The 27,849-nt window shown below is 39.9% G+C and overlaps 2 protein-coding genes across 2 annotated transcripts in view; one reads left to right on the top strand and one right to left on the bottom strand.

Moving 5' to 3' along the window:
* Window positions 1-11,700, top strand: part of ITGA2 (integrin subunit alpha 2) — a 106,262-nt gene extending 94,562 nt beyond the window's left edge. The window contains exons 27-30 of the mRNA XM_045815357.2: window positions 1,707-1,820; window positions 4,887-4,976; window positions 7,408-7,524; window positions 7,984-11,700. Of these exons, the coding sequence (XP_045671313.2) occupies window positions 1,707-1,820; window positions 4,887-4,976; window positions 7,408-7,524; window positions 7,984-8,064 (402 nt within the window). The 3' untranslated portion in view covers window positions 8,065-11,700. The remainder of the gene's footprint in view (window positions 1-1,706; window positions 1,821-4,886; window positions 4,977-7,407; window positions 7,525-7,983) is intronic.
* Window positions 11,701-14,070: 2,370 nt separating this feature from the next.
* MOCS2 (molybdenum cofactor synthesis 2) lies at window positions 14,071-23,473 on the bottom strand. The gene is made up of 7 exons (XM_045815358.2): window positions 23,434-23,473; window positions 22,357-22,478; window positions 20,903-21,047; window positions 18,226-18,353; window positions 17,325-17,475; window positions 16,121-16,244; window positions 14,071-14,193 (listed from the first exon to the last, which is right to left on the bottom strand). Exons 3-7 carry the CDS (start codon window positions 20,998-21,000, stop codon window positions 14,125-14,127), a joined length of 570 nt encoding a protein of 189 aa, XP_045671314.1. The 5' UTR covers window positions 21,001-21,047; window positions 22,357-22,478; window positions 23,434-23,473; the 3' UTR covers window positions 14,071-14,124.
* Between the last annotated feature and the right edge of the window lie 4,376 nt (window positions 23,474-27,849).

Raw genomic sequence — 27,849 nt, 5'->3', positions numbered from 1 at the left:
GGGTTTTGAAGATGAAGCTCCTTACGTCCCCCTTCCACATAATCACTGAGGTCTTATTTAGCTGCTAAAATGCCTCTCTGGCCATCCTTGTCAGTTTTCCAATACTTCATTATCTCCTGCTCCAGAGCGATTTGCCTTTCCTTGAGAAAGAGGCTAGTCTAGCATCTGGTGTGGTACTTGGCCCATATTAAGAACTCAAATAGTAAACATGTAGCAAACAGCAACCTTAAACAAACCTTAGTTCTCCTCTAAGAACAACATTGAAATTCTGGTTTTCATTTATTGAAATTATTTTGTGATGGATGGGAGTGGGGTTACAGGAAAATAGAATGAAATAGTTTCTTTTTATAGTGTAATTACAGTGTAAATATGGCTTAAATCTATATAGTACTATGTAAAAATGCCCAGGAGAAACTCATGTCAGGGTATGCCAAAATACACTTCTGAGCATTTTCCTTATTTTTGTAAAAATGTTTTGATTTTGTAAAAATGGCATCTGCTCACTGTGAACAACGTAAAACACAAACAACAAAGAAACTAAGGTCCTCTAGAAATCTAATCGCCGACCACTCAGTATTTAATGACCATCCATCTCTATACCCCAAGTATTAATCCACATCTAGATACATGTATCCCGTTACATAAATGGACCATGTTTTTTTTTTTAATAGGTCAATACATCGACTTTTTTTTTTTTTTAAAGATTTTATTTATTTGACAGAGATAGAGACAGCCAGCGAGAGAGGGAACACAAGCAGGGGGAGTGGGAGAGGAAGAAGCAGGCTCCCAGCGGAGGAGCCCGATGTGGGGCTCGATCCCGGAACGCCGGGATCACGCCCTGAGCCGAAGGCAGACGCTTTAACGACTGCGCTACCCAGGCGCCCCCACATCGACTTTTTTTTAAAAAATAGACTTCATGTTTTAGAGCAGTTTTAGGTTCACAGCAAAACTGAGTGGAAGGTACAGAAATTTCCCAAATACCTTTTGTCCCGCCACATGTGGACAGCCTCCGCTCACTCTCAAAATCCCCGCCCGCGTCAGTGGTACAGCTGATGAACCTGCACTGACACATCACCCCCCCAAGCCCACAGTTTACATTCGCACTCGCTCTTGGAGGTCGGACAGTCTGTGGATTTTCACAAACGTATAATGACCTGTATCCACAATTACAGTATCGAACAGAATCCTTTCGCTGCCTTAAAGCAACTCTGCGCTCCATCTATTCATCCTTCCTTCCTCCCTAACTCTTGGCAACCATAATTCTTTTCCTGTCAGCTTTTTTTTAATCTAAAGAATGCATCTTTATCAATTATGTTTAATGACTAAATTACACAAAATGCACTTTGTGCATGAGTATTCAGTAATTTACCTAACTAGCACATTATGGATAAACACAAATTACTTCTTTTGGGGAGGGTTTTTACTCTCAGAAATGATAATACAACAAGCAGGTTTGACGTACTCTTCCCCACACATTTCTGATTACCATTGTCCAGACGGATGGGAGATAGCTGGACCAAAGGGCATGCACTTTCTACCTTTGAGCACAGTGCCACAACCACCTGAAGAAGGGTTAGAAGGCTCATGAGGCTGTTTTCCTAGATCCTTCCCAGCATTAGGTTTTATCTATCTTTGTAAAATTTTAGCATTTACTTTTTTAAGCCCATACTAACTCTTTCCTTTTACTATTGACTCCAACCTGAAAGAACTGCAGAACTGCTTCATGTGGTAATGTTACCTGCTGGCTGAAAGACCTTCAGGTCAAAGGAGAGTACTTCCTTAACGTGTCGACCAGAATTTGGAACGGGACTTTTGCAGCAGTAAGTATAAGCTTTACTTGTTGGGCTTATCAATAGCAAGGATGCATAAGGTTTCACTGTCAATAAATTCATATCCGTCGACAAAAGTAGCATTCTGACCGATACAGCAATGCCGGGATGACTCAGAGCAATTCTACCCTGGAAAGCGATAGGCTTCTGATCCCTTTCCAAAGCTTGTCCAACCTGGTTATGCCTCAGAAGCACCTGGGATGCTTGTAAAGCATCAGCTTCATAGACTCCATGCCACCCTACTACATCAGAATCTCTGGGATGTTGTCCAGATCCCCTGTGCTGTCCTGGGGCACAATGGGCCACCTGGTTTGTCTTTGCCCTCGTGCCCTTGATATTTCTGCCTTCCTAGTCACTTCTAACACGCCCAAATCACAAAGTGCACGTCTCCGTCTCCTTCCTTGAGCTCCCAGCTAATTGATCTCAGTCCACCACGTAGATGAATCTAACATAAGGATCTATCTTCCTATATTCGAGCCATGGAGCCACTCTGCTCTCCTGTTTTACCCTTTCTCTGGTGAAAGCCCAGTGTACATCTTTTTTTTAAGTCCTTCCCATCTCATGAAAAGTTTAAAGAAAGTGTCAAAACCACATCAGTGTTTTTTCCATTTGGCAGGTGTGACTCTGCCGTAGTCATATCTGCTTTCAGCTGAGATTTCGGTAGCCAGAATCTCAGTCTGGCATGAAAAATAGAAGGATAGGGCTCCTTAAAGCTGACTATGTAAGTAGCTAGGTATTCATTTTATCAACACTGGCTCTGATCCGAGGCAGCAAAATAAAAATTAGTCTGAAACCTCCAGAGGTCCTCGTGGCTGAGGGTTTTAAAAAAAAAAAAAAAAAAAACGAATAATGAATCCTCAAGGTGCTTACCAACCACACTCTATTTTCTAACCATTTCATGATCTCTCCAACAACCCCATTTTTCCCTGCTATGGAGTTTTAAGATTAGAGAACTGAATTCCCTCCAAACTTGTCTCTGGAACCAAAATATGAGCCATATTATTGGATAAAGACATAATAGAAAGAGGAACAGTGAAAGGCAGGGAGAGGAACAGAGAAGTGGGAGAGTGTAGGAGGGAGGAACTGGGTTTACTTCTTGCTTGATTTTGTTGTTGGCTACATTTGCCTGCAAGCCTTTCAGACCCCTCTAAATCCTATAAGAGGGGAAGCATGCAGTGAGTTATACCACCGTCCCAGATGATGCAGTTTGGGCCAGGTTTCACCAATTGGTTCTTGTCTCCTTGGATTTGAGGAACAAATGTTTTCCTAGCAACCTTTGCCAGCTGGGAAGGAAAACGGACTGTTGCAAGTCAAAACGCAATCATGCTGGCTCTGTAAAAAGCATCTGGGTTTTCTTGAGTTTGTTTAAAACTACATTATTTTAACTGTAAGACTTTCAGAAGTACCTTCCCAAACGTTGTCAGGAGTAGCAGTTTCATTTCTGGAAGCAAATTTCTGAACTGTATTTATCCTTTTTCAGTGGTTACGGATAAGGTAAAAACCCCCATGAGAGTTATTGTCTGTGGAGTCCACACACCTTCCTCCTCCATGAAAGGTCAAATGTTTATTCCCACCTTGTTTTCAGCTATTTCAACAAATGGATGTTCTCAGGCCACCTAGGAGATCCAGTGTGAAATACAAATCTCATTTCCTGTATTAGAGTCCATTAGCATACTGCCCTTCAGCCTTCTCCTGAGGTACTGCAAGTGAGCGTCTCCATGATTTCATCATGAAGTGATTGCTCAGGCCTCCGCATCCATGGCATGGTTGGCTGCCATTTGTAAGGCAGGTGTTACTTCAGTCGCCCAGGTACCCATGGTGTAACTACCACTGTTAACCCTGCAGGATGTCATGTGCACAGCTGTGCGAGGGGGCAGGCTTGGGAGGGCAGGTCGATCAGTGTTGTGAAGAAATTCTTTTTAGTCTGCAGGGACTATGAAACCAGCCTCATTTAATTGCTGCTTTTCTTTTTAAAGGATACCATTATCAACACTGTGAATGTTTCCCCAATAGTATGTGCTTAAGACACAAGGGATCAGGCTTAACTTCTGATGCAATCTTCCATCTTGAGAAAATTAAAACTAATCAGACTGAGCCGGGGGAAGGGAAATAAATTGCTCACTTTTTTGGATATGCTCCCAGATATAATTTAGCAAATTACCTCACGGAGTATGTTGAAACATGCACCTTGGTAACCAGAAAAACTGAATCCTAGTAGCCAGAGCATAGGAAGGCAGTTCTCAAATCTGGGCATTGTATGCTGTTTCAAAGTAAGCATCAGTCCCAACACTTGCATTATAGAAAAAACCAACACTTGCATTATAGAAAAAAACAAAATACACATCAATAATGTATTCATTGAAAAATTATCTTTCTGTAACTAGATCCAGGAATACATGTGAAGTTATTTCATATTACAAGGTTACTAGTAACAGCATAAAATGTGTCCTTCCTACATGCCTGCCCCAAATCCAGTATTTTATAGAAACACTTAGATTAGGAAACCCGAAATTACTCATTAGGTAGCATGACAAAAGGTTCAGGGTGTCTGCTGCTGACATGTATGGTCAAGTTCAAGTGTAGTTTTACTGTTTTTATTCTGATTTTCTATTCCATTATTTGACTTACTCAGGTAAATATATAAAACCTAAAGCTTGTAAATTTCCATCACGATGCCAACTTCATAAAATTTTTAAAAATCTGAACCATGATCTTTCCCCAATTAAAAACTTAATTTCTAAGTCCTTGTTTTCCAACTGTTTTGAAGTTAGAATCACCTGGACAGCGGTTTTAACCTGCTGATGCCTGAACTTCACCCCCCAAGATTTGGTTTAATTTGCGATTATGGCCCAGGTATCCACACGTTTTCAGTTCCCCAGCCGCTTCCCACGTGTGGTCCTACACATACCAGCGATTTAGGAACACAGAGATTCTTGGGGCTTCATAGGTGCCATTTGCTCTTATCATTTTCCACAAGGAAATAACACACAAAACTTTGGCATGTTTATTATTTAACTTCTGTTAGGATAAAACCTATTCTTTATTCTTATGTTCCAGTCAACTTTCCAGACCATACAGCTGACAGCATCTGCAGAAATCGACACCTATAACCCTCAGATATACGTAATCGAAGAAAACACAGTCACGGTGAGCGCATCCTGTCACCCCAGGGGGCACTAGTCTTTGATGGGCATTCGTTTCTGAAAACTTAAGAGTAGTGGTTCTTCTCACCTACACATCTGTACAAGTCTCTTAGTGAAACTCTAAAAGCCTGAGGTTTACTACGTTAGGCTTGTTGGCAAAGTTGTTTTCTACTTTAAAAAGTTCAGTGATATACTCGCCCTCCACACTCCCCCACAGCCCCCAACCCGTGTTGGTGAAGCTGGATCAGAGGGGACAGTCGCTGCAAGACACAACAAAAGGGGCTCCTGCCATTTGTGGCTCCCTATCCAGGCCTCAACCAGCCCACCAGCTCTTCCCTTCTCCTCTTGCTTTCACAGCACAATCTACATCTTAGGCTATGACATTCAAATCATGCTTATTTAAATCATATATTTTATTGTTTAAAGAGAAGTGCTTAAGTATGCTTAATAAATAAGGCATTTATTAGAGGGTTTGGGGGGTTTTTTTTGTTTAGTATTCCATATAGCTAGATACTGGCACTGTGTGAAGTGTCCATTCATTAGTTCTTATAGTCTAGAAAACTATAAATGTTCCCTTTGATTTAAAAAAAAAAAAAAAAAAAGTCTTGTAAAGAAACGTACTTTCAGAGAAAACAAAGGCTCACTGTTCCAAGGGCTGGCACAGGACAACTTTCCTTTGCAGTGAACCTCTGGCTGGAATAGGCCATATTTAGATATAGCGGAATTTCCAAGCTCAGCTAATCTGCTGGGAGAGCCCTGAGCATTTTCCTCCCAATGCTTTTGTTAACAATTGGAAACCCCAGTTTAAGACTCTGCCCCAAGACCAGCCTGGCAGCTGGCCTCAGTCCACTGTTGTAGCCATTAAAAAGCCCATGGCCCTGTGAACTCTGGACCTCACAGCACTGGTGTCCCACTCTGGTCCCAGGGGAAAGGATTCCAAGAAAGGATGCTGTTCGGCCCCTGGCTTATGACCCTCAGCAAAGGCCCACATCCTCTCTTCAGAGGTTGGGGCATGGAAAATCAGAAATGGAGCCAAAGGAAATGTGGACTTCAAATTCAAAGTTATGAACTTAGCAGTACTATAGATATTTAAAAAGTTCATTTTAGAAAAACGTACTGTTCAGACTCTCTGAACATCTGCTGAGGTCTTTATTTTTTTTTTCAGAAAGCACTATTTCAATTTTCAATTAATACATATGTCTAACAATTTTAATGAACACTGTAGATTTTTTTCTTGGTTTTCTCTTATCAATACTGATAAATAACAAAGGCCAACTATTGTCTATGAAAATACATTTTGAATCCAAATAATCGGATAATTTTTTGAATAATATTTGGAATCCAGATAATAAACTGGCATATCCCTTTAGGTAGATGAGCAATTCTTAAATTTATTCAAAACCCAGTCCATTTAAATATGTGATACAAAAATTTTTATACTCACGGATCCCTTTGGATCCATGGACCCCAGGACTGGGAAATTCTGGAATGGAGACTAGAGGTATTACTGCCATTAAGCAGTGAACTATATGAACTCAGTTACTTTATTCCTAAATTATAAAACCTCATTTTAGCTCTTGAAAATATAAATGAAAAGAAATATAATTACCAAAAGGCAAGACAAAAGTTCAGCCCAACTTATAAATTCTGTGACGAGAAGCAGCTTATCTGCCACTGTAATGTAGTGTTAAATCAATCAATAAATTGGGTTTTGTCGACTTGTTTTCCCCAAAATGCAGCTCTTAATATTCTTAATATACTTTGTGGAGGAAATGGCAGTGATTCTTTCTGCAATTAAAAAAGTATATATAAAATATATATATATAAAAGATACTGTTTTACCATTAGAACTTTTAGGGCAGTCATTCTATTACAATGTCCCAAAGATTCCCAGAAAGTAGACATAAAGAATCACAAGTAGCCTCAAGGTCAGTTTATCACTGAAAAGATCAACCTGAGCCCTAAGCTGTTACTTCCACTTTTTAACAATCCACATCAGATAACTTGAGTAAGTGAAAGCAATATTTAGGATCCTAGTACAAGGCTGCTGTTGCTTAATCACAAGGGATCTGGGGTGGTTAATTAGTTTAGTCTTCAACTCCCCTCTCCAAGTCTGGACTCCAAATGCTGTCACTTGACAATGAGACTATGCCAGAAACCGAAGTTCCTATTTCATAAATAAAGCATGTGAGGTTGTCAGAGGTGACATACCCACTAAATACACAATTAAAGAGAAAACTTGTATTCCTTGCCTGTACTGTGCAGAAGCGTTTTCCCTAGAAATTACACTGCACAACGTTTAGTTGAGGAATGAGATCGAGTGAGTCACGTCACCTTTCTGGACCACCACTTATCAAATTAGAGAATTTGACTAGACCATCTCACTTTCGCCGGGTGCTACAGTTACCTCAATTGTTGCATATATACATTTACAGATTCCCATCACGATAATGAAACCCCACGAGAAAGCTGAAGTTCCAACTGGAGTTATAGTAGGAAGTGTAATTGCTGGAATCCTTTTGCTATTAGCTCTGGTTGCAGTTTTATGGAAGGTAAGAAAATTTTCATATTTAAAAACATGAGGCTCCTAAAGACCTTTGACTTAAGGTTACCGTTTGATAAGGAAATTCAATTTTTATATAGTACCTCCTCCATCATAAGAGAAAAGGAAATGCAGATTTATTTGCAAATTCTCCCTTATGTCCTTGAAAGCGATCAGTAAGGATTTTATATACTCGGTCTTGGTCCCCATACTTTTTCTTCTAGCCTGCCTTACGTCCAGACCCCTGGATGTTTTGTTCAGCTGCAAGTACGTAGACCCTGAGAAATGTAACTTTATGCAATTCAGGATTCAGTTCAACTCCCTGGGTGTTATTTCCTCATTGAAAAGCTGATACCAGGTCACAGTCTGCACACCATCCTCTCCCGAGCCCAGAGATTCCCAGGCGGGGCAAAGACACCAAAACAAAAGAGCCCACAGGTGATAAAATTTTTACACCATCATCTTGCAGCTCGGCTTCTTCAAAAGAAAATATGAAAAAATGTCCAAAAATGCAGATGAGATTGACGAGACCACAGAACTCAACAGCTGAGCCCCCGCAGTCTCCCTGCAGTACCAGCGGGCAGTGTTGCAGCCCGGGTTTGTGATTTGCATGAATGCAATGTTTTGTTTTTTTAAATCCCAGTGTTTTATGTGTAATAGGTAAACTAGCCTGACATTTTACGAAAACTGCAGGTCAGTTTGGAAAGAAGAAATTGCGGGGGGGGGGGGTGGCTAGGAGTATAAAGGGTATAAGACTTATTTTATATGGGGAAAAAAGTGATCTTTCCACTGGCTGGTCCAGAGTTTACATTATAATGTGCATTGTGTCAGAAAAATGAAATGCTTAAAAACATGAGAAGTCTCAAAGAAAAATATAACCTTTCTCAGATTTGGGCAGGGGGGGCGGGAACGCCAACTATTGAAAATGATTGTTTTTAAATAGTTACAGCAGGAGTGGAAGGACTTGGCATAGATACAGAATTAGCCTGGATACTGAGGTTGATAGGGAAAAAAAAACAGGTTTTCAACTTAGGCTGCTCATCCAGAGCTGCCACTGTTATTTTAAGTGATGATTTTCTTAACAAAGTAGGGTGAAATTTGCCGTTGCCAGCCTGCAGCTGCCTCCTCAGTGCCGTCTGCCGGATGTACTTATCAAAACATGCTTGCACACCCTGCAGGAGATCAGAGTACACTTCCTGGAGGAGAAACCTCCATTTAAGGGTGGAGAGGGGGTAGCAGTTTAGAGGCCAAAGCACAAAATTTTGTTTAAAATCTGTAATATCACATTTATGGTAAAATCCTATCTGCTAGGGGCCCAGCCTATGCTACAAGAAGTAGGAAGTTTCCTTTCTCCTTCAACTGGCTAACCTGACTGGCTGGCAGGGACCCAGTTCGAATTTTTGGAAAAGGATTAATTTCTTTGGCATCCTTCCTCCCATACTAAACCACTCTCCCACCTCCTGGTGTCCCCATCTTCGAGAAGCTCCCTGAGGCATGCCTTCCTCTCCAGTAATCCAGAGTTAGCCACCTTCCCCTGGCCCTCGTCCAAATCTCCCCTTGGTTGGGGGGAGGGGGTAGCTGCTCTATACCAGGTGTGAGGAAGAAAAATCATCTCACGTACTTATGTGAATAATCCCCTTAACTCCAGGGAGCTACTTTCCTTTATTGGTAAACAGGTAAGAAAAATAAGCCAGAGTGAATTTCTAACTGTTGGAATGTCAGGCAGTGTAAAGAAGATTAAAAAAAAAATCTCAGGAATTTGTAAGAAACTACAAGGAGATATTGGAAACCACCAAATTAGCAGGTACAGCCTCTGTGTTTGTGCGTTGCTAGAGGACTTAAACTTCCAGAAGAATGACTCCCACCTGGGCACGTTTGCTCCCTAGGTAGCTTGTCGGGTTCCAACTCCTGAGACGTTTACTTGGTCAGACAGGGATGAAACCCACTAGTCTGTATTGTAACAAGCATCCCAGTCACTGATGTAAATGAACTGTCTTGGGGATACACCACTCATTTCTCCTTCTGCACTTTCTGTTTGAGCCCACACATTCTCCAGGAGGGACTAGGAGAAAGGCACAGGGACTACTTTATGTCAGAAACTGCATACCTAAAGCTTTGGACAAGTCACTTTGCCTCTTTACACTGCAGCGTCCTCATTATAAAATGGGAAGCCTGGGTTGGAATTCAGCAGCAATGCTTTTAGCTTTCAAAGTCTATGATCCGGATTTCTTATAATTACAATTCTCCAGAAACCTGACTTTGAAAACAGGTATATGCCTGTGTGCATCTGGTCCCAATTGCCCTCCTGGCCCAACTCCTGTGAGCTATCTAAAGCTATCAGCACTGTTTAGTGATTTATTTTGTATTTGACAAAGCAAAACTAGAGGGAAAATTTGCCATAAAATGTCAGGGATTTATAGCAAAAACATGATATTCTCTAGATGTGCTAGAGCCCAATTCTTATAACAGTTGTGTGGGCTTTGAGTCCAAAACTTCTTTAAAAGAGTAGAGGAGAACATCACTAGGTTGATAAAATATTTAATAAACCACGTAACTACTGTACACATAGACATACTAGTTCTTCAGGGTGCTACACAAAGAATTCTAGCAGGTCCTTCATTTTACTCTGCCCCACCTTTCTTACAGAAGCACTAAACGGAGGTCACATACCCACGGCAAGTTTGAGAGCTCTGGCCAAGCCATGCCTTAGGAAATCCACCTTGTCGGCATTGTCTCCATAAAGTGGCTGGGTTACTACAAACTAAAAAACATAGCTACTTGTCTCTGTACCATTTATTACCCTAGGGCAGGGTTTCTCAGCCTGCACACTACTGACAGGAGGGGCCAGTAATTCATTCTTGCAGGGGACTGTCCTGGGCATTATCCCTGGCATCTACCAGATGCCAGGAACATCCTCTCCCCCAAGTTGTGACAAATATCTCCAGATATTGTATCACACCATCTGGGAGGCAAAATCGCCCCAATTGAGAACCCCACTACACTAAGAGCAAGTGGCCTAAATATAAATACACAACTTCTGTCATCAGATCAAAATTTGAGGCAGGGGCTCTAGTGAGTATTTCTCTAAGCACTTTCAAGCAAAGGCGAGTATTTATCCAAGAAATTAAAAACAAATCCCACTGCTTGAAAAAAAGTTATGTATTCCTCTTCAGCCATACTTTTGTTTTAAAAGTATAATATGGGGCTTAAAAGATACCATCTTAAAGTTTCCATTTCATAAATGGTATGTAGACAAGATCTGTACAATGTGATTAAAAACAGAGCTGCTTCATGCACAGCTGCCACACAAGCCGTTTGTGAAATAGTTTGTGAGGAAGCCGCCTTGAGACTTGAAATGGTGCATCATTCATTTTAGCAGCAAAAGGAGAACTCCCAACTGGAAAGAAATTATTTCTAGCTGGTAGTGTTCTTTTTATAAAATAGAAGTTATCTATTAACTGTGAAAAGAAAACTAAAACCAATTTATCATAATCACACCAAGTGATTATACTAAAAGCTATTATAATTTTATAATGTATTTATCTATTCTGATATACAGCTATAAGTTAATATATTAAAAATCTCATCAATTCAGACATTCAGCAGAAAGCAGGATCCCTCAAACTCAGCACCCTGGCCCATCTTTGCTACTTCAGTTTGCACACAGATAACACCTGCATCCACGACTTTTCGGGATGATACCCCTCAGGTCCACTGACCATACCCATTTTAAACAATTTGAAAGACTAAACATCCAGAGGCAAACATGAGGGTAAAGTTTGAAATAAAAATGTTCATTACGTCTTTGAACCTTAAATAATGAAAATGTAGCCATATGTAAATATAAAAAGATGGTTTCATCTGTGCTGGACTTTGACAGATAAAGTCAAAATAAAAATGTATATATTGCACAACTATGTTAGAACTGTATATTTTTTAAAGAGAAATTGTCTTGGATATATTCCTTCATGTAAAGTGTAAATCTTTAAGTATAGTTGCTTTTTTTAACTGGTTTTTGCCTTTTTTCTCTCCACCAAAAATATAAAAATGTATGTATGTGCATCAAATTGTACATTTCTGAGAAAGAATCGAATTGGAAAAGTAATCAACATTAACATGAGAAAAACTCTTAATTGTAAACTCTTTTCATACCACATTACTGAATTAAAATTGTTTTGAAAATAAATACAGTTATGTTACTTTGGACTTACTTAATTCTATGGCTTGTCTATTTCACTAAATTTATCTTAGGCGCTCCCATTGAGTCTTGAACACATCCTGAAGCAAAGTAAGAGTGAGGATGTATCTAATCTCTTAAATTACTAGCAGTGACCACAGGATGTTTGTAAGAACCTTAAACTACCCTCATGGTTTAGGGACTAGGTGTCAACCTTGCCTCTAAATGTGTGTCCACAGATAGGCAGCATTGCATCACCCAGAGCCTGCTACAAAATGCGTATCTCAGGCGCCACCCAGAACTACTGAATTCTAAGGGGAAGTTTAACAAAATCCCCAGATGATTCATATTACATTACATATTCAAGTTTGAGAAGCACTGCTCTAAAGTAAACTACTCTCTTGAAATGTGTGCTTGGAATAGAGAGGGAAAAAAAGGTTAGCCAAACTGTTGCAACCTGCCAAAGCAGTCATCTGAAGTTTCTATTAGTAGTAAGCAGGAGAGTTTAAATATTTTAAGGATTAAAGATGCTGAAGTGATTACGTGTTAGGAAAGATACATAGCAAGCTTACCGACTGACCCTCACTGTGTGGATGGCACATTCATGCAAAGGTTTGGTGGCACGTGCTTCCATCTACATTGATGCACAAATGTCTCCCATTCCCAGATCAGGTGATCTCTCAAACGCCTTCCTCAACTCTGCCCATTTCAGTTCTGGTGACCCAAGCTGTAAGGGCAGCTTACTGCAGAACTACCACCAATGAGTGGTATACACCGTACATTAAAATACAACTATGAAGAAAAAGAACATTAGCTTTGTCACAGAATAGATCTATATATTAAGGCTACCATTTTGTCCCAAATTAGAAAATTTTATATTTACTCATATTTTAAAAGTAATTCCTTTTACTTATTCTATGTCACTTATTAAAAACTATAAACAGCATTTTTAAAAATTCCACCCGCATCCTATCCTAACCCCTCAATATTTTAAACTCAGGTACCAATTAAACCCTGGAAATAATCTTCCTCAAAGTCACACACTACTTTTCATCTAAGAACCACTCTAACCTAATTTAAAGAAAAAGGCTAACTAAATTGAAATTCTGGTTCTATGCAAAAGAAAAGTAACAGACTAAGAATCTGACTCAAGTGGCTCTTACTGTAGCCCCGGCTCTACTGCCCTCTGCTGGGTCAGCTACTAACTACATCACAGATCATTCCCGCCTTAAGAGACCTCACAACTCCATGCTCCACATGAAGGGACTATGTAAGACGTCATAGGATGGGAGTGGGGGGAGAAGCGGAGGGGAAACCCACCCACTCATGCATTTAGCCTGATACCTACACACAACTGTAAGTGCTACAACTACACGTGTCAGGTGTGTTTAATTTGGGGCACAATACTGAACACGAACAGCACTTTGCAGTGCATGGTAGTGGGCGGGACATTTGACGGAGACTCCCTGACCTCAGCAAGTCTAGAGTCCAGCGATGGAGAAAACTAACAGATATAGTACATCGGGTAGCACGAAGGGCCATAGCAAGCTAGAAGGCAGAGTAAGGGAACAGGACTCCAGTCTGAAGGAGGATAGTCAGAGAAGGCTCTCGGGGGAGGTAACATGTAACCAAGGATGGAAAGAAAGTGAGGAAGCAGACTGTGGAAGAGCATCCTAGACAAAGGAACAAGTAAGGGCCCTACAACAAAATACGCTTGTTGCATACCAGCCACAGCAAAGCAGGGGGGCCCAATCACAGACTGTAGGCCATGGTGGGGACTACGGGGTTCTAGGACGGGACTGGCTCTCAGGAGGTTCCCAGGAGGATGAAGTGACTCAGTAGGAGGCAGAAGAATGGCAGCAGGGGACTGTCAGCAGGCCACAGCAGCAGTCCAGGAGAAATGGAGTGCTGGCCTGGATAAGAGACGCAGCAGTGGGTCAGAGATCAAGACTCAAAAGTACTGGCTTCTTGACCACTACTTCTCACAACAAACTGAAATACACCGTGCTCCTAACATCATATCCAAAGGACAAAGCCATCCATAAAATCACAAAATACTTCACTCATTGACCATCTACTGTTACTTTCAAAGAAACCAGAACCCTTTTCATTTTGCTTCTCATTGAAAAACACCTAAATCATAAGAAATCAGAACTTCCTACTTCTGGGAGAGTATGTCTACCACAGGCATCCTTCCTCACATTTCAATTGCTCTCTCACTTTTTCCCCAACGCCCTTCCTCCATCTCTGTTCCTGCATAAGCCCTCATCCTGAACACCCACTTCTTTGTCTCCCTTTTGTCACACATTACTGGTGTAACATGAGACTATACTTCATTAAACTATCTTAACTTCTGGAGAAGAAAAAATCAAACTATGGTTAAAGACAGAGGTTTACCACATTTAATTTTAGTACTCTTGAAAAATGTGTGATTTAATCACCGGTTGCCCAAAAGCATTCTTTGTTTCTTTTCCAAGATGATGAGGATTCTTCATACATTTCCTGAAAAACAGAACCATAACAGGTATTCAAAACAGAGTGGCTTAATAAAGTCAACTCCACCTGAATAACTGAGGCAAATGAACATCACACCTATTTAAATCTGCCACTCTTCTAACAATCCAACAGACGTCTGTATGAGGCCCTAAGAGTAGAAAAATGAATAAATATGCTCCCTACACTTAAGGACTCCCAATCCAGTGGGAGAAACAACAGACAAGAAGACCTAACAAGACAAGGTACAACCACAGAATGGAATAAACAATTCCATTTGGAACCATGTCAGGAGACAGCCTGAGCAAGAAGGTCGTGCAGGGAAAATGGAAGATCTTTAGTTTTAAACATTTTTTTCCTTTCCAAACATATCTACTACTTCAACATTTCTAAACAAGCTTTTCTGTAGGCAGCAGGGGTATTTCCCTCGGTGTGAAATTAAGTGACCACCCTCAGAAGTTCCTAAGCGGGTTTGGGCTGCACCCTGCTGACAGCTGTGAGTGTGCCCCACCCACCTGCCTACCCCCTGCCTAGATCACCAGTGACCTCAAAGCCAGGTGGGACTAGAACCCCCACAACAATTTAGATACTTCTTGGAAGGGAGGGGAACAAGAATGTATAGCTCTTTCGTCTCACTCTCCTGTCAGACTCTATTTCTGAGGGACAGAAATCCAAATTCGACTTTCCTCTGAACACCTGTCTACCTGTCTCACCCTCCATAGGCAGAAAAGTAAATAGAAAGCTCAGCTCGTCCTCAAAGTATAAAAACGAGACGATGCCCCAACTCCTGCCCACTCTCACCCTGGAGGCCCACCCTCTCATCTACTTTCTACCGGCTGCCTGTCCCCTCTTCCTCCCTGGTAAAGAAAACCACCTCTGCCTCCCAGGCTCACAATTCAATGTAGAATGCTCTTCCTACTTCACTCTATTCAGGGAACCGCCTCATGTAGTCCATCAAAATTGCGGCAACTTTGTTCAGAGCAAAGCCGCCATCTATCTGAGCTTCACTAAGACAGTTTTCTCTCACATATCCTATCTTCAAATCTCAAAGTATCCCCTTATAAGAACGGGTTTCAGTTTTTACTCAGAAAATACAGTCACTGAATTTCACAGGCCCGGGGTCAGAGTCCCATTTGCTCATCTCCACCACTGAGGTGGTAGGATCCTAGGAAAGACTCACCCTCTGGTCCTCTGCTCTGGCCTTCTCATCTGAGCAGTTAATTCATTCCTCAGCTTTGCCACCAGCCAAAATGCTGTGGGCAATTCTAGACTCTTAAGTGCAATTAAGAGTTTGAAATTCAGAATAAGCCCACTGTTGTTATGACACCAGGGAAGAAATTAGGGAGTTGGGGCTTTTCATCCCTTAAAAAGGTCCTCTTTAACCAGAGATTTGCTTCTATTAATTGGTTTGATGTGTTGACAGAAAATGAGCTAGAATTTCCTATTTATATTTTAAAAATCCACTAACTATGCATTTTCTCCGAAGAGGCAATACTCCACCGTTTTCATTTCCTAAAAAGAAATTCTAGAATGTTCTTCATTCTTTTGCCTTCAGAAACTTTTTTTTTTTTTTTAGCTATTGCATAAATAGCCGTGCATTTATTCCCACTCTCCAAAAGATATTCAAGGGAATTCTAATCCAAAAAAATGAACTCATGTATGAACCAATGGAACAGTCCCGACTAGGAATTCTAGTTGTTACCATCTATTGAGCCCTAATCTGTGCCACGCATTCTTTGGGGCATGTTCTTTTCATGTTTAACAAACCTTAGAAAGGAAATATTACATAAAAACCCTATTTCATAGATAAAGAAAACATGATTCTATAGTGAGAGAAGACCCATGAATACAAGCTCTATATGTAATCTTGTTCCTTATCTTTTAAAAATTTGTGACAAAAATCATATCCAAATGGCAAAAATAGGTATTTTCTTACCTTTTTCCATATGGGCACCTTGGCTTTTAAAGTATCAATGGCATAGCTCACAGCTTGGAGGGATGAAGCCCTATGGGCTGAGGACACAGCAATGATAATGCTTGCTTCTGACACTGGAACTAAGCTTTAACAAAATGAAGGAAAAAAATGCCATTTCTTCTGAATCTAGTTAAAGAAGCTACTAAACAGATGAAAAAACAATTCCAGTAAAACATTCTTATAACTAAACATCCAGTTCTGTTATATAAACTTCCAGATTAGTTAAAAAAACAGTAATTGACCCCAACTGCACTCAGCAGAGGGGATGCTGAGGTTGTGGCTAACTGGTTAGCATCGATCCATTAAACCTGTCTGGTGGGCACTGAGAAAAACGCCTTTCACTGATTCTATCTGATTCAAACAAGGCACGGTGCCAGGAGTATAATGTAGAATTTAAAATATTAAACAGAAATATTAATAGAACTGATAAAATTGTTAATAAAATTATCATTATTAATAATAAAATAACAACTAATGGAAAATAACAGAATGGAGTCTCTATTGCTGGGTGCTTTTTTTTATTTTTTTAATAATTTTTGTTATATTAGTCACCATACAGTACATCTCCAGTTTTTGATGCAATGTTCCATGATTCATTGTTTGTGTATAACACCCAGTGCTCCATGCAATACGTACCCTCCTTAACACCCATCACCGGCCTATCCCAATTCCCCACCCCCCTCCCCTCTGAAGCCCTCAGTTTGTTTGCTGGGTGCTTTTTAAAGCGTGGAACTCCACTCTTCTTAGTGGTACGAAAAGGTAAACTAATCTAGTGACCTTCAAAGGCATTTACATAAAAAAAAAATAATCTAGTAATAACTTGTCATACAAACTGAGTCCAGATTATGAACCGATTCTTAAAAGGCCTTCAGGACTTTAGCACACATTAGCACAAGCCATCTGTGCTGGGGCCTTAGAGTTTGGGCACGTTTAGACTTTGTTGCAGCCTTAGAGTTTGGGCACGTTTGGACTTTGTTACAGCATCAGCCGCTCTCCAAATGTTACAATGTAACACCCAGAGTGTCTCCACTCTGTCTGCCAAAATAATACACAAACCTTCCTCTCATGGTAATACAGGATTCCTATGGAAGATTCCAGAATCAGAATCAGTACAAAGATGGAAAACAACTAAAATTAACTTTTAAATTGCTAAAGAAAATCATACCCAAGTCTATGAAACACTGCTATGTGTTTGACTGGCCATTTCTGCCTAATGTCACTACAGATCTTTCTGATTTCATTTTCTGCCATCGGGAGATATGCTTCATATTCTAAGCTAATGACTTTTTTCCCTTCAAAGTTATTTCTTGTAGTCCCTAAAAAAAAAAAAAAAAAGAAAGAAAAGTATTAAAATAAGGTTTTTCCTTAAAATAGAAATAACACATTAATAGAAAAGAGGATTATTTTTGAATAGATAAGCAGCATGCCGATTTGTCTAAAAATTGCTCTCAAATTTTCTAAAAATAAAAACTCGGTTAGAAAAATAAAAAATAGGGCCTCCTGGGTGGCTGAGTAAGTTAAGCATCTGCCTTTGGCTCAGATCATGATCCCAGGGTCCTGGGATCGAGTCCCACATCAGGCTCTCTGCTCAGCGGGGAGCCTGCTTCTTCTTCCCCCTATACCTGCTGCTCCCCTGCTTGTGCTCTCTCTCTCCATCAAATAAATAAATAAAATCTTTAAAAAAAATAAAAAAGAAAGAAAAAATAATTATCACAAAGATAAGGAAATAAAATGGCACTGATTAGGCAAGCATACCAAAAATACTCATAGGACAAACGAAGATGGGAAACATTACACTCCCAGAATTATCGCTGTTAGTATCATCACCACTTTTTCCCCCTCAATATTTGGAAAATACAGAATTCTCCCTGCTAATTACGACTTTTATCCTACTCTTTTAATGCCTTTAACATAGGTTAATTTGAAGATTACTAAAACAAAATGTGAACCAAAAAAATGTCTACCCACCACCACGGGTAATCTTGACTTACCGTTCTCAGTGGGCAACACTTGCTAATTTCTCTTGTCTTGTGCAGTCAACAGATACTGTGAAAATGACAACTCACCTACAAATAGGGATAATGCACCACAGAGTGGAGAAATCACCAACTGTGAGACTTCATCTATGGAGAGCTTCTCAGTAGTGAATTTTATTATATCTTTAGATTTCTCTTCAACTTCATTCAGATCTTCCCTAGAAGATATTAATAAACCTTAACATTGGTACTAGAGGCAAGACACCCAACTTACAGACTGCTTTTCAATTTATATTTTTTGTACATTAGATGGGCTAGAATGATAAAAATAAGCAAGTGTAAAATTTTACCAAAACTCAGCATGTTTATAAATATCCCTAATGACTCAAGCAGTCTATAAAAAGGAATTTACCCTTAACATGATCACTTAAAATGTAACCTCTCATGTGCCACTTTATTCCAAATTCTGGAATTGCTGCTCTTATCTCCCATCACCGTATAGGTCAGACAGCGACACCTCCATCCACAAGCACAGCGCCTCTAACCACTCTATTTCCGTGCACCACACCTAAACCAAAAAGAGGACAAGGAGAAGCAATGCTGACTCCACAGAAACTGGGCTCATTTTACAACTGGACATAATCCCAGTTAAGTAACTGAGGAAATAAGGAAATGAACTGCGTGCCTCTTGCCAGATGTCCTACAAAGCCCTTTGCCATGCACTTCTCATTTCAGTCATCAAGCATCTATTACATACTAAGAGACCAACCCCATGCACTAGACAAGGACCAGGGAACAAAAAACCTGGCTCCTGCCCTCAGGGCACGTACACTGGAATGGAAGAAACAAAGCAATAAAGAAAAATTATACATAGGGGTAACACAAACAGGGTTCTAAGACAGAGGATAGATGCTAGGGAAGGGGGCTGTGAAAGAGCATCGGGGAAAGCCTTTCTCAAGAGATAGTATTTAGAAGTGAGACCTGAAAGATAAACAAGCAGTCCTGTAAGGAAACAGAGGAACATGCTCCCAGGCAGAGACAGACGGAATGGCAAATGCAAAGCCTTTGGGACAAGAAAGACCAAGGTGTGCTCCAGAACCTAAGGGGAGGCTGGAACCCAGGGTTCAAAGGAGGGAACAGATGGACTGAGACTGGGCACACAGGTGGGACTTTGCAGGATGAGGAGTCTGGATAGAATTATAAATCCTAAGGGATTTTATGCACATTGGGAAAGAAGGCTCAGAGGAGTTAAGGACTCATTCAAGGTGATTCCAATCAGGGAATCTCACTAAATGCAACGTTCTTTTCCCTGTACTTCCAGCTACTGAAAAGAAAGAAAAGCACAAATATTTACATTCCACATTCTAAGATGTTTCAACCTTCTGTACATGCCACCTAAGCTTCTTACAAGAACTTCATAGGTAACCCAAACATGGCCTATGCTCTATGAACTTGGAACCATACCAAATTCCTACAACTTGGTTCTATAAGGACATGGATTTTAAAACCACATTACAAATCCTGTCAAACACCTTCAAACAATACATAATGCTGTTTGACTCATCTTCCTAATCTTTCCAAAGAACACCTTTAATCTTCTCTCTCTCCCTCACATGTACACACACACACCTTTAATGGCAGCATACTATTTTCTGAATAAATTCCAAACTCAAAAAAAATGGCATTTTTCTAAAATCATGGTGAATGGTGACCAGTTTCCCAGTAAAACTGAGATACATATCTAACAAGAAATTCTGTTATTTCCAAATAGTAGGACTACGAAAGATCCAGTTTTATCAGCAAGATGGGCAATCTGCTTTGCAATATATATTCTTCACTCTGAGCAGGGGGGCAATGCCCTCCAGCAGAGAGGAGAAAAAAATTGGTGAAAAAAATTACGGGCATCCTTGATATGTTCCTTTCTTTAATGAAACCGAGGTTTTACGATTGAGTATGGTATTTACTCTTGATTTTGGAGAAAAGCTCTATCACATTAAGAAAGTTTTCTTTCATTCCTAACTTTAAAATTTTTTTTAATTAGGGATAATCGTTAATTTCTACATTATTTGTTCTTCAGTTGACAATAGAGCCTCAGTCTGTCTCTCAGACTATACTAAGAGATATTCTTATTCATCATCTTACAATAAAGACTATGCTGTTTGGGAAGATGCACTGGGTCCTAGAGCTACCTGCAACACAGCTATAATAATCAAGCATTTCTTTATACCTGGAAAATGGTAAGCTTTCGTGTTAGGCACAGTGATCTTTTTACTTCTTGGCTATGCAATTTTTCTACATTTCTCTGTACCCAGGACAGCTATTATCCTATATTAATAAACATGTTTGTGAAAAAGTACACAGAATCCAATAATCTGAATTCAAATGTTGGCTCTGCCACTTATTAGCCATGTGATCACAGACAAGTCTTTTAACTTCTCTGAATTTGTTTTCCTTTCTGCAAAATAGAAATATTAACACTCCAGCATCCAGCACTGTGCCTGACACATAATAAAATTTCAATAAACCATTTTAAGTGGAGCAAATGAACATGTCAAACTGACATACAATTAAACTGCTTATAAGAGAACAAATGTAGAGATGATACACAGGTATGTGTAAGTCTGTCTACATCAACTATTATAGCAAGAACTCTTTACTGGTGCACACGGACTTACAAAGAGTATATACTTAAAGCAAATCATGTACAAGTTATCATCTATGTGATCCTTTTCCACAAAATTGGTTAAGAAAAACATAGCTCACACACCCAAGTGGCTCCTGAGCACTACCCTCCACTAATGGGGGGGATAATGGCAATTTCATCTCCCGATTGAAGCTGGAGGAGTTGATCTCCAAGCTCGACATATTCTTGACGGACAGCAAATATCACCTGATTTCTGACATCAGCCAATCTGAAGGGGAAAAAAGTATAATTAGAAGTATCAATGTTGTGTTAGACCTCAAATCTCTTCAGCTGCAACTAAAAATACCACATTAAATATTACTTCATGAAGTACCACCTGCGAAGTTACTAATTAAACCAATTCATATTCTGCAGAGAAAGTACAATTCCCCTGAAGAACATATTCACCACAAAGAACACAGTAAACTGCTAACAACACTTCAATGAGTGTTGTGTCTCAGGGATTTAAACAACCCTCCCCAAAAAAAGACTAGATTATATACAACATTCAGACCAGTTCAAGAAAAGAGAGAGATTTCCAAATCAGCACATTCCCTCCCTAGAAGATCTTCTCAGTACACAAGTATACTAAGTGTATCTCAGAATTTCCCCACAAGACCAGTTGTCTCCCAATAGGTAAAAAGTTCAAGATAGAGCAGGACAGAGGCCCCACCCAATTTCATTGATTATCAGGGCACTTTAAAAGCAACTCAAAGGGCACCTGGATGGCTCACTCAGTTAAGTGCCCAACCCATGATTTCCACTCAAGTCACCATCTCCGGGTTGTGAGGTCGAGCTTCGAGTAGAGCTCCACATTGGGTGCAGAGCCTGCTTAAGATTCTCTTTCCCTCTCCTCTGCCCCTTCCCCATGCTCTCAAAAAAAAAAAAAAAAAAAAAAAGCGCAACTTAAAAGATAAGAAATGAAGAAATAGTTTTCCCATTAAACCCACATTGTGGAGTATCTTCTACCATGCACTAGGACTTCCCAGTTTAAAATCTATACAGACTTAAGTAATACAATTAAAATTCCTGGAACTCCTTCAAATAAGCCATAATTACACTTAGTTGCAAAAGAGACTTGAGGTAGGAACAATAGCAGTAAATTACAGATTTTCAAGAACCAGAAAAAATCAAATATTATGAATCCTCGATTCAGCAGTAGCTACAGTTTGTGAGCTTTCACTTTTCTTTTAATCTCAGAAATTTCTACTTTGAGTTCTCTAAAGAAGGGGCGGGACATAAAACTTAAAGCACAGGGTTTCAACCTAATTTGTAACAATTTCATTTAATTTTATAAAAATGCAGAACCCACATCAGTATTTTGTAAATTATTTGGCAGTATTCCAGCTCATTGTGGTTTTTTTTTTAGTAAAATTACTTTAAGAAATCATGCATTTTTAGAAACCAGAATTTATTAGCAGTCCTGGAAAAATATGTCTACTTTTTTACATTAATAAAAATTAGCTTTTTTTCTCTAATCATTTACACATTTTTCAATGTTAAAAAGTGCTAATCATATGCATTCTGCAAATGTTTACCCAGGATGCCGCGCTTCTATCTCATTCCACAGCTGAAACGCTTTTATTTCTCGTGGCACAGAAATCGTCTCTGAGCGAATTCCTGCTATCTCAGCACTTTTTGCAAAATACAACACTTCAACCTGTAAAGGAGAGGAAATGCCTTTAACAATAACAGTAATATATTCTTTCCACTTACTTTAATCAAAGGCAAATTTTATGAGTTAGGGATAATTAAATCACACCAAAAAAATGTTAGTATAATTACAAGTTCAAAATTTCAAAACTCTTCGTTTTAAGCACAATTCAGACTAATTACCAAATGTTTAGTTTTATGAGTGTATGACACAACAAAACCCTTCTTAAAAACCATGAAATTGTTCTTTATTTGACATAAAATTATAGCACGTTTTATAAACACTTAAGCAGTGAACTGATGTCTGAGTCAAGATATAAATTACACAAATAAAATAAATAACCAAGAATATGAGACACGTCTCTCACGGTTGTCATATGACCTTTGATTCCGGCCCACATTACAGCGAACCCAGCTGCCAAGGATTAAGTTATGCAACATACAAACCCTGACGTTTGTAAAGGCAGGTGGGTTTGATATACAGGTTAAACTGGTATATCCTAGGACAAACCTATGCCGTCAGCCTGGTATCTAAGTAATCCGGCCAATTAAATAACCCACCTGTCCCAGTGTGCAAATTATTCTCTACGAAATAGAGGTTTGCAAATCATCAAGGGTTTGCAAATGCATATATGAAGCACCTTTTTTCACAAGAACTCTTAGTTAAATGCATGAACTTGAAAACTGTCTTTGCCAAAACGTACAAGCGTAGAAGCATGGGGCGAAGTGGTGGGTGCCTTTAGAAACCTCTGACGCCGTCACCTCGGAGACCAAGAGTTAGCGGAGAGGACCTGACCTACGTTCGGGCAGCCGAAGTAAAGTCTCCGCAGCCAGCAGGGGCAACACTGGTGGTAGTGGGCGCAGCACCGGACGTAAGACTCGACTCTGGCTGAGCAGGGCCAGGTCTGTGGAGGGAGGAAGGAAAGGGGGAAGGTGCACGGGTGAGGGCGTTCCACCCTTACCTGACATCGCAACACCATCCCGCCCGGATCCCGGGTCTGGTATTCCGGCCGCGGAAGCGGAGCAGGGCCGACTGAGAGCGCAGGCGCAGTTTGACGGCTCTTTCCGCCCACACAGGGCCTGCGCAAAACTAGCTCCGCCCCGCTGCTCTCACTGCGGGGTTCCAGCTGCGGACCGCTCCGCGAAAAGCTCAATTTTCACTTGCTGGTGGGTAGTGGTGGCGAGCTTCAGCTGTAGGTATCCTGCAGTGCGGGAAGGGCTGGCCGTTCATGCTCGTCGTCTTAGATGAGAGGCCGAAGTGCGGGGGAGCAGACATCGGTCTCTACTGGACGCTTGTCACCTGCGTCATGGAAGTTCGCCTTTCCCCCTCGTTCACTTGTAGGCTTGTCTTTGATACTTATCTACCCCGACATCCGGCATATGATTAATGTCCCTCATAGGCAGAGCATTCAATTTATCAGAGCAATCGAACTGTGTCAGATTTACACTTTCCCGGTTTACTAGCTGCTTAGTAATTTGTCCAGTTGCTATCTATCCATCCAACATTTCCAACTTTTTATCAGCAAGAACTCTGTTTTAAATTGCTTACACAGTTTTGTGAATATAAGCTAGGCGCCCCTCCCCTTGGAATTCACAGTGCTGGATGTGAGACAGTCATAAACAATTAATGGTAAGTCAGTGTACCAAATGCAATACTAGAGGTACATGTTACATTTCACAGGGGTGGTAAGGGGAAAGTGGCTGGTCACCTGAGGAGTATAGTCTAGAAGTCTTCACAGAGGCATGCCTAAGCTAAATCTGCTAGAATGAGTAGCAGCAATGTCAGAGTGAGGGTAGGGATGAGGGAATTTCACTAAGGTGTACTAAGCCAGAGGGATATAAAGCAGCATTATGAGCTCACAGAAGGGCAAATAGTTGGCAAAGTGGACACGCCCCCTGCAAGAAGTATTGGAAATGAGGCTAGATACCACGTAGTAGGCCATGGGAGGAAAAACTGACAAGAACTGACTAACACCAACATATATTCCTATACGGTTGCTAAACATCAAGGATAAAGAATTATATTCACAAACATAGGAAAACAGGGGAATGATGACATCAGCCTTAGACTTCTCGGTGAGAGCTAATGCCAGAAGACAGTGCAATATCTAAAAGAGGCTGAGAACAAAAGCATGACCCAAAATGTTAAGTACCGCCAAATGGGTATTGTAAAAGGCCATAGCCTAATACTCCTAAATCTGCAAAATCTCAAAAAATAGAATATCCAAGAGCCCTTCTTACAAAATCTCCTCAGGCAAAAAATCCAGTCAATAAAGAGAGTAATCAAGCTTTAAAACTCAGTAATAAAGAAGTTAATGGTAAAAACAAAGCAACTGGAGATTTTAATCCATTTAAATTTTAATAAAACAAAGACAGCAATTGTGGGATTATGGTTATGCAATAAAATGTAAATAACATTGAAATAATTTTTAAAAAGTTATAGAAACTGCCCCAAATTGGAACATGTAGTTACAAAATACAATTCAAGCCTCTTAATATTTTTCATAATCTTGTTTCTTAATTTTAGAAGGATCCTTTAGGGGCAGCTATGTCTTGTGGATAAATAATAATCTGATGATTTGTAATTCCCTACTTTGTTGTTAAATTGAAGTAAAAGAAAAATCTAAAAAAGAAAAATAGTACAAAGTATAATTGCATTTAAAAGTTATATCTATGTGAGGCGCCTGGGTGGCTCAGTCGTTAGGCGTCTGCCTTCAGCTCAGGGCGTGATCCCAGGGTTCTCGGATCGAGCCCCACATTGGGCTCCCTGCTCTGCTGGGAGCCTGCTTCTTCCTCTCCCACTCCCTCTGCTTGTGTTCCCTCTCTCGCTGGCTGTCTCTCTCTGTCAAATAAATAAATAAAATCTTTTAAAAAATTATATCAATGTAACTTTAATGCCCAGAGAAAAGGGATGGAATAACATTCACCAAATGATAATAGTTACTGTATCTGGGCAGTGGAATTACGGATGACTTAAAAAATACTTTTGCTTTCTTCTTTGAAAGTTTGTGTTGCTTGATTTTAGAAGTAATTTGTTTATTCTATAAATATATATTGAGTGTTTATTGTTATTTAAGCACCAAGGACATGTCTATGAACTGTAAAAATAAGGTCCTTGCCTCATAGAGCTTACATTCTAGTTAGGAAGACACTGTATGTAAATAAATAAATAAATAAATAAATAAATAAATAAATAAGGACAGTTTGTGATGAATGCTTGGAAGGAAATGAGTAGGGAAGGATCAGGTTACAGGTTCGTTAGGATCAGGGGGGAATGAACATCGCCTGACCTGAGATGACCTCTGAAGGATGAGAGGAGCCAGCTGTGTGCAGTGCTGGGGGAAGAGGCAACCTGGCTTTGGGTAGGAAAGACTCCACATGTTTGAAGGATAAAAGAGAGGCCAGTGTGGCTGAAATGTAAAACTAAAATAAAATAAAAAATACAAAATGAGAGAGAGCAAGCAAGCAAGCCTGGTGAGATGATTTTGAAGAGCATAAAGGGAACCTGGACATACAGATTCTGGGAGGTCCTGAAAGCCAAGTATGGCTTTTACTTTCAGTGGAAAGCCACATTCAAAGACACACACACACACACACACACACACACACACTTTTAAAGATATGATTCTGCATCTGCTCTGAGCCATTTTGAGGAGGCTGAGCACAAATAAGTCTAAAAAGAAGGCCAATGCTTCAACAGATGACTGGATTAAGAAGTTGTGGTCCATATATACAATGGAATATTACTCAGCTATCAGAAAAAAACGAGTTCTCAACATTTGCTGCAACATGGACGGCATTGGAGGAGATAATGCTAAGTGAAGTAAGTCAAGCAGAGAAAGACAACTATCATATGATTTCTCTCATCTATGGAACATAAGAACTAGGATGATCAGTAGGGGAAGAAAGGGATAAAGAAAGGGGGGGGTAATCAGAAGGGGGAATGAAACATGAGAGACTATGGACTATGAGAAACAAACTGCAGGCCTCAGAGGGGAGGGGGGTGGGGGAATGGGATAGACCGGTGATGGGTAGTAAGGAGGGCACGTATTGCATGGTGCACTGGGTGTTATACGCAAGTAATGAATCATCGAGCCTTACATCGGAAACCGGGGATGTACTGTATGGTGACTAACATAATATAATAAAAAATCATTTAAAAAAATAAAAAAATAAAAAGAAGGCCAATGAAGTCTTATCCATGGACTTTTTAATTATGTGAGACAATAAATTCCTTAGTTTTCCTAAATATTTCCTGCCATAATTTTCAGCTATTAAATAGTGTCTAGTCCTAGGTATCTGGTAATATATTTTACCTCATTAGCATGAACTCTTAATGAAATGTTACTTCAGTGACTTTAGGCAAGTTGAAGACTATTCTCATATACTATATTTAAAAATAGAAGGAATAGGGGTGTCTGGGTCGCTCAGTGGGTTGAGCGTCTGTTGGGTCGTGATCTCGGGGTCCTAGGATCAAATCCCGCATCAGGCTCCCTGCTCAGCAGGGAGTCTGCTTCTCTCTCTGCCCCTCCACGCACTCGTGTGCCTGCTCTCTCTCTCTCTCTCTCAAATGTGTGAAACCTTTAAAATAAAAATAAAATGCTATGATTCTGGAAGGTTTTTTAAAAAAAGAAGGAATAGATTTTCAAGTCTCAGTCCATATGCAGGCCCTTATTATTAGGTGTAGCCGGACTTGTGAAAAGTGAAAATATCTCTATCTGAAGAAATTTCAACTGTGTGGTGTGAGATCTGTAGACACTTGACTAATATCTTTAATATATTTTTGGTGGTATTTGACATTCTCATTAAAAAATGGATTATGCAATAGTTATTTTTTGAAAGACTAGTTCAACATAAACTCATCTGGAATTACTCTTCTAACAGGTTACCCAACTAATAAACAGCTTACCAGAGTGCCTTGCACCTTGTAGGTATACAAAATATTGTTGATGCAGTTTTGCAATGGAATGAAATTATTTACAAAATAACACATTCTTCTTGTGTAATTTTATTCATTGGTTGTTTTCAACAAAAACATAAAAACCTGTATACACTATAAACGATAGTTTATTCAAAGCAATGAGTCAAAAGAAGCACGCCCCCTTGTGGTTAGCTATTCCACTTGCAAATCCTTCACCGTGTAAGTGGAAAGCAAATACGAAAGAGCTTTTAGCAAATGGTCAGCTTTTCACTGACCACATTCTAAAGCCAATATACAATCTTCCAGTTTTAGATGGCAGAGGAAAACCAGATCTCAAAATTTCATTTCTCCATAATCTAAGATATGCACAACAAATAAGTTAAAGAAAAAAAAAACAGAAAAATACACCACACAGGGGTTATTAGCCAATGAAAAGTACAAAGGCTCTTTTAAGGAG

The sequence above is a fragment of the Ursus americanus genome, chromosome 15 (genome assembly GCF_024610735.1).
Source record: "Ursus americanus isolate L20-20 chromosome 15, mUrsAme1.1.p, whole genome shotgun sequence".
Taxonomy (NCBI): domain Eukaryota; kingdom Metazoa; phylum Chordata; class Mammalia; order Carnivora; family Ursidae; genus Ursus; species Ursus americanus.
Note: the sequence above shows the minus strand (reverse complement) of the source record. Positions and strands in the feature narration are given on the sequence as shown.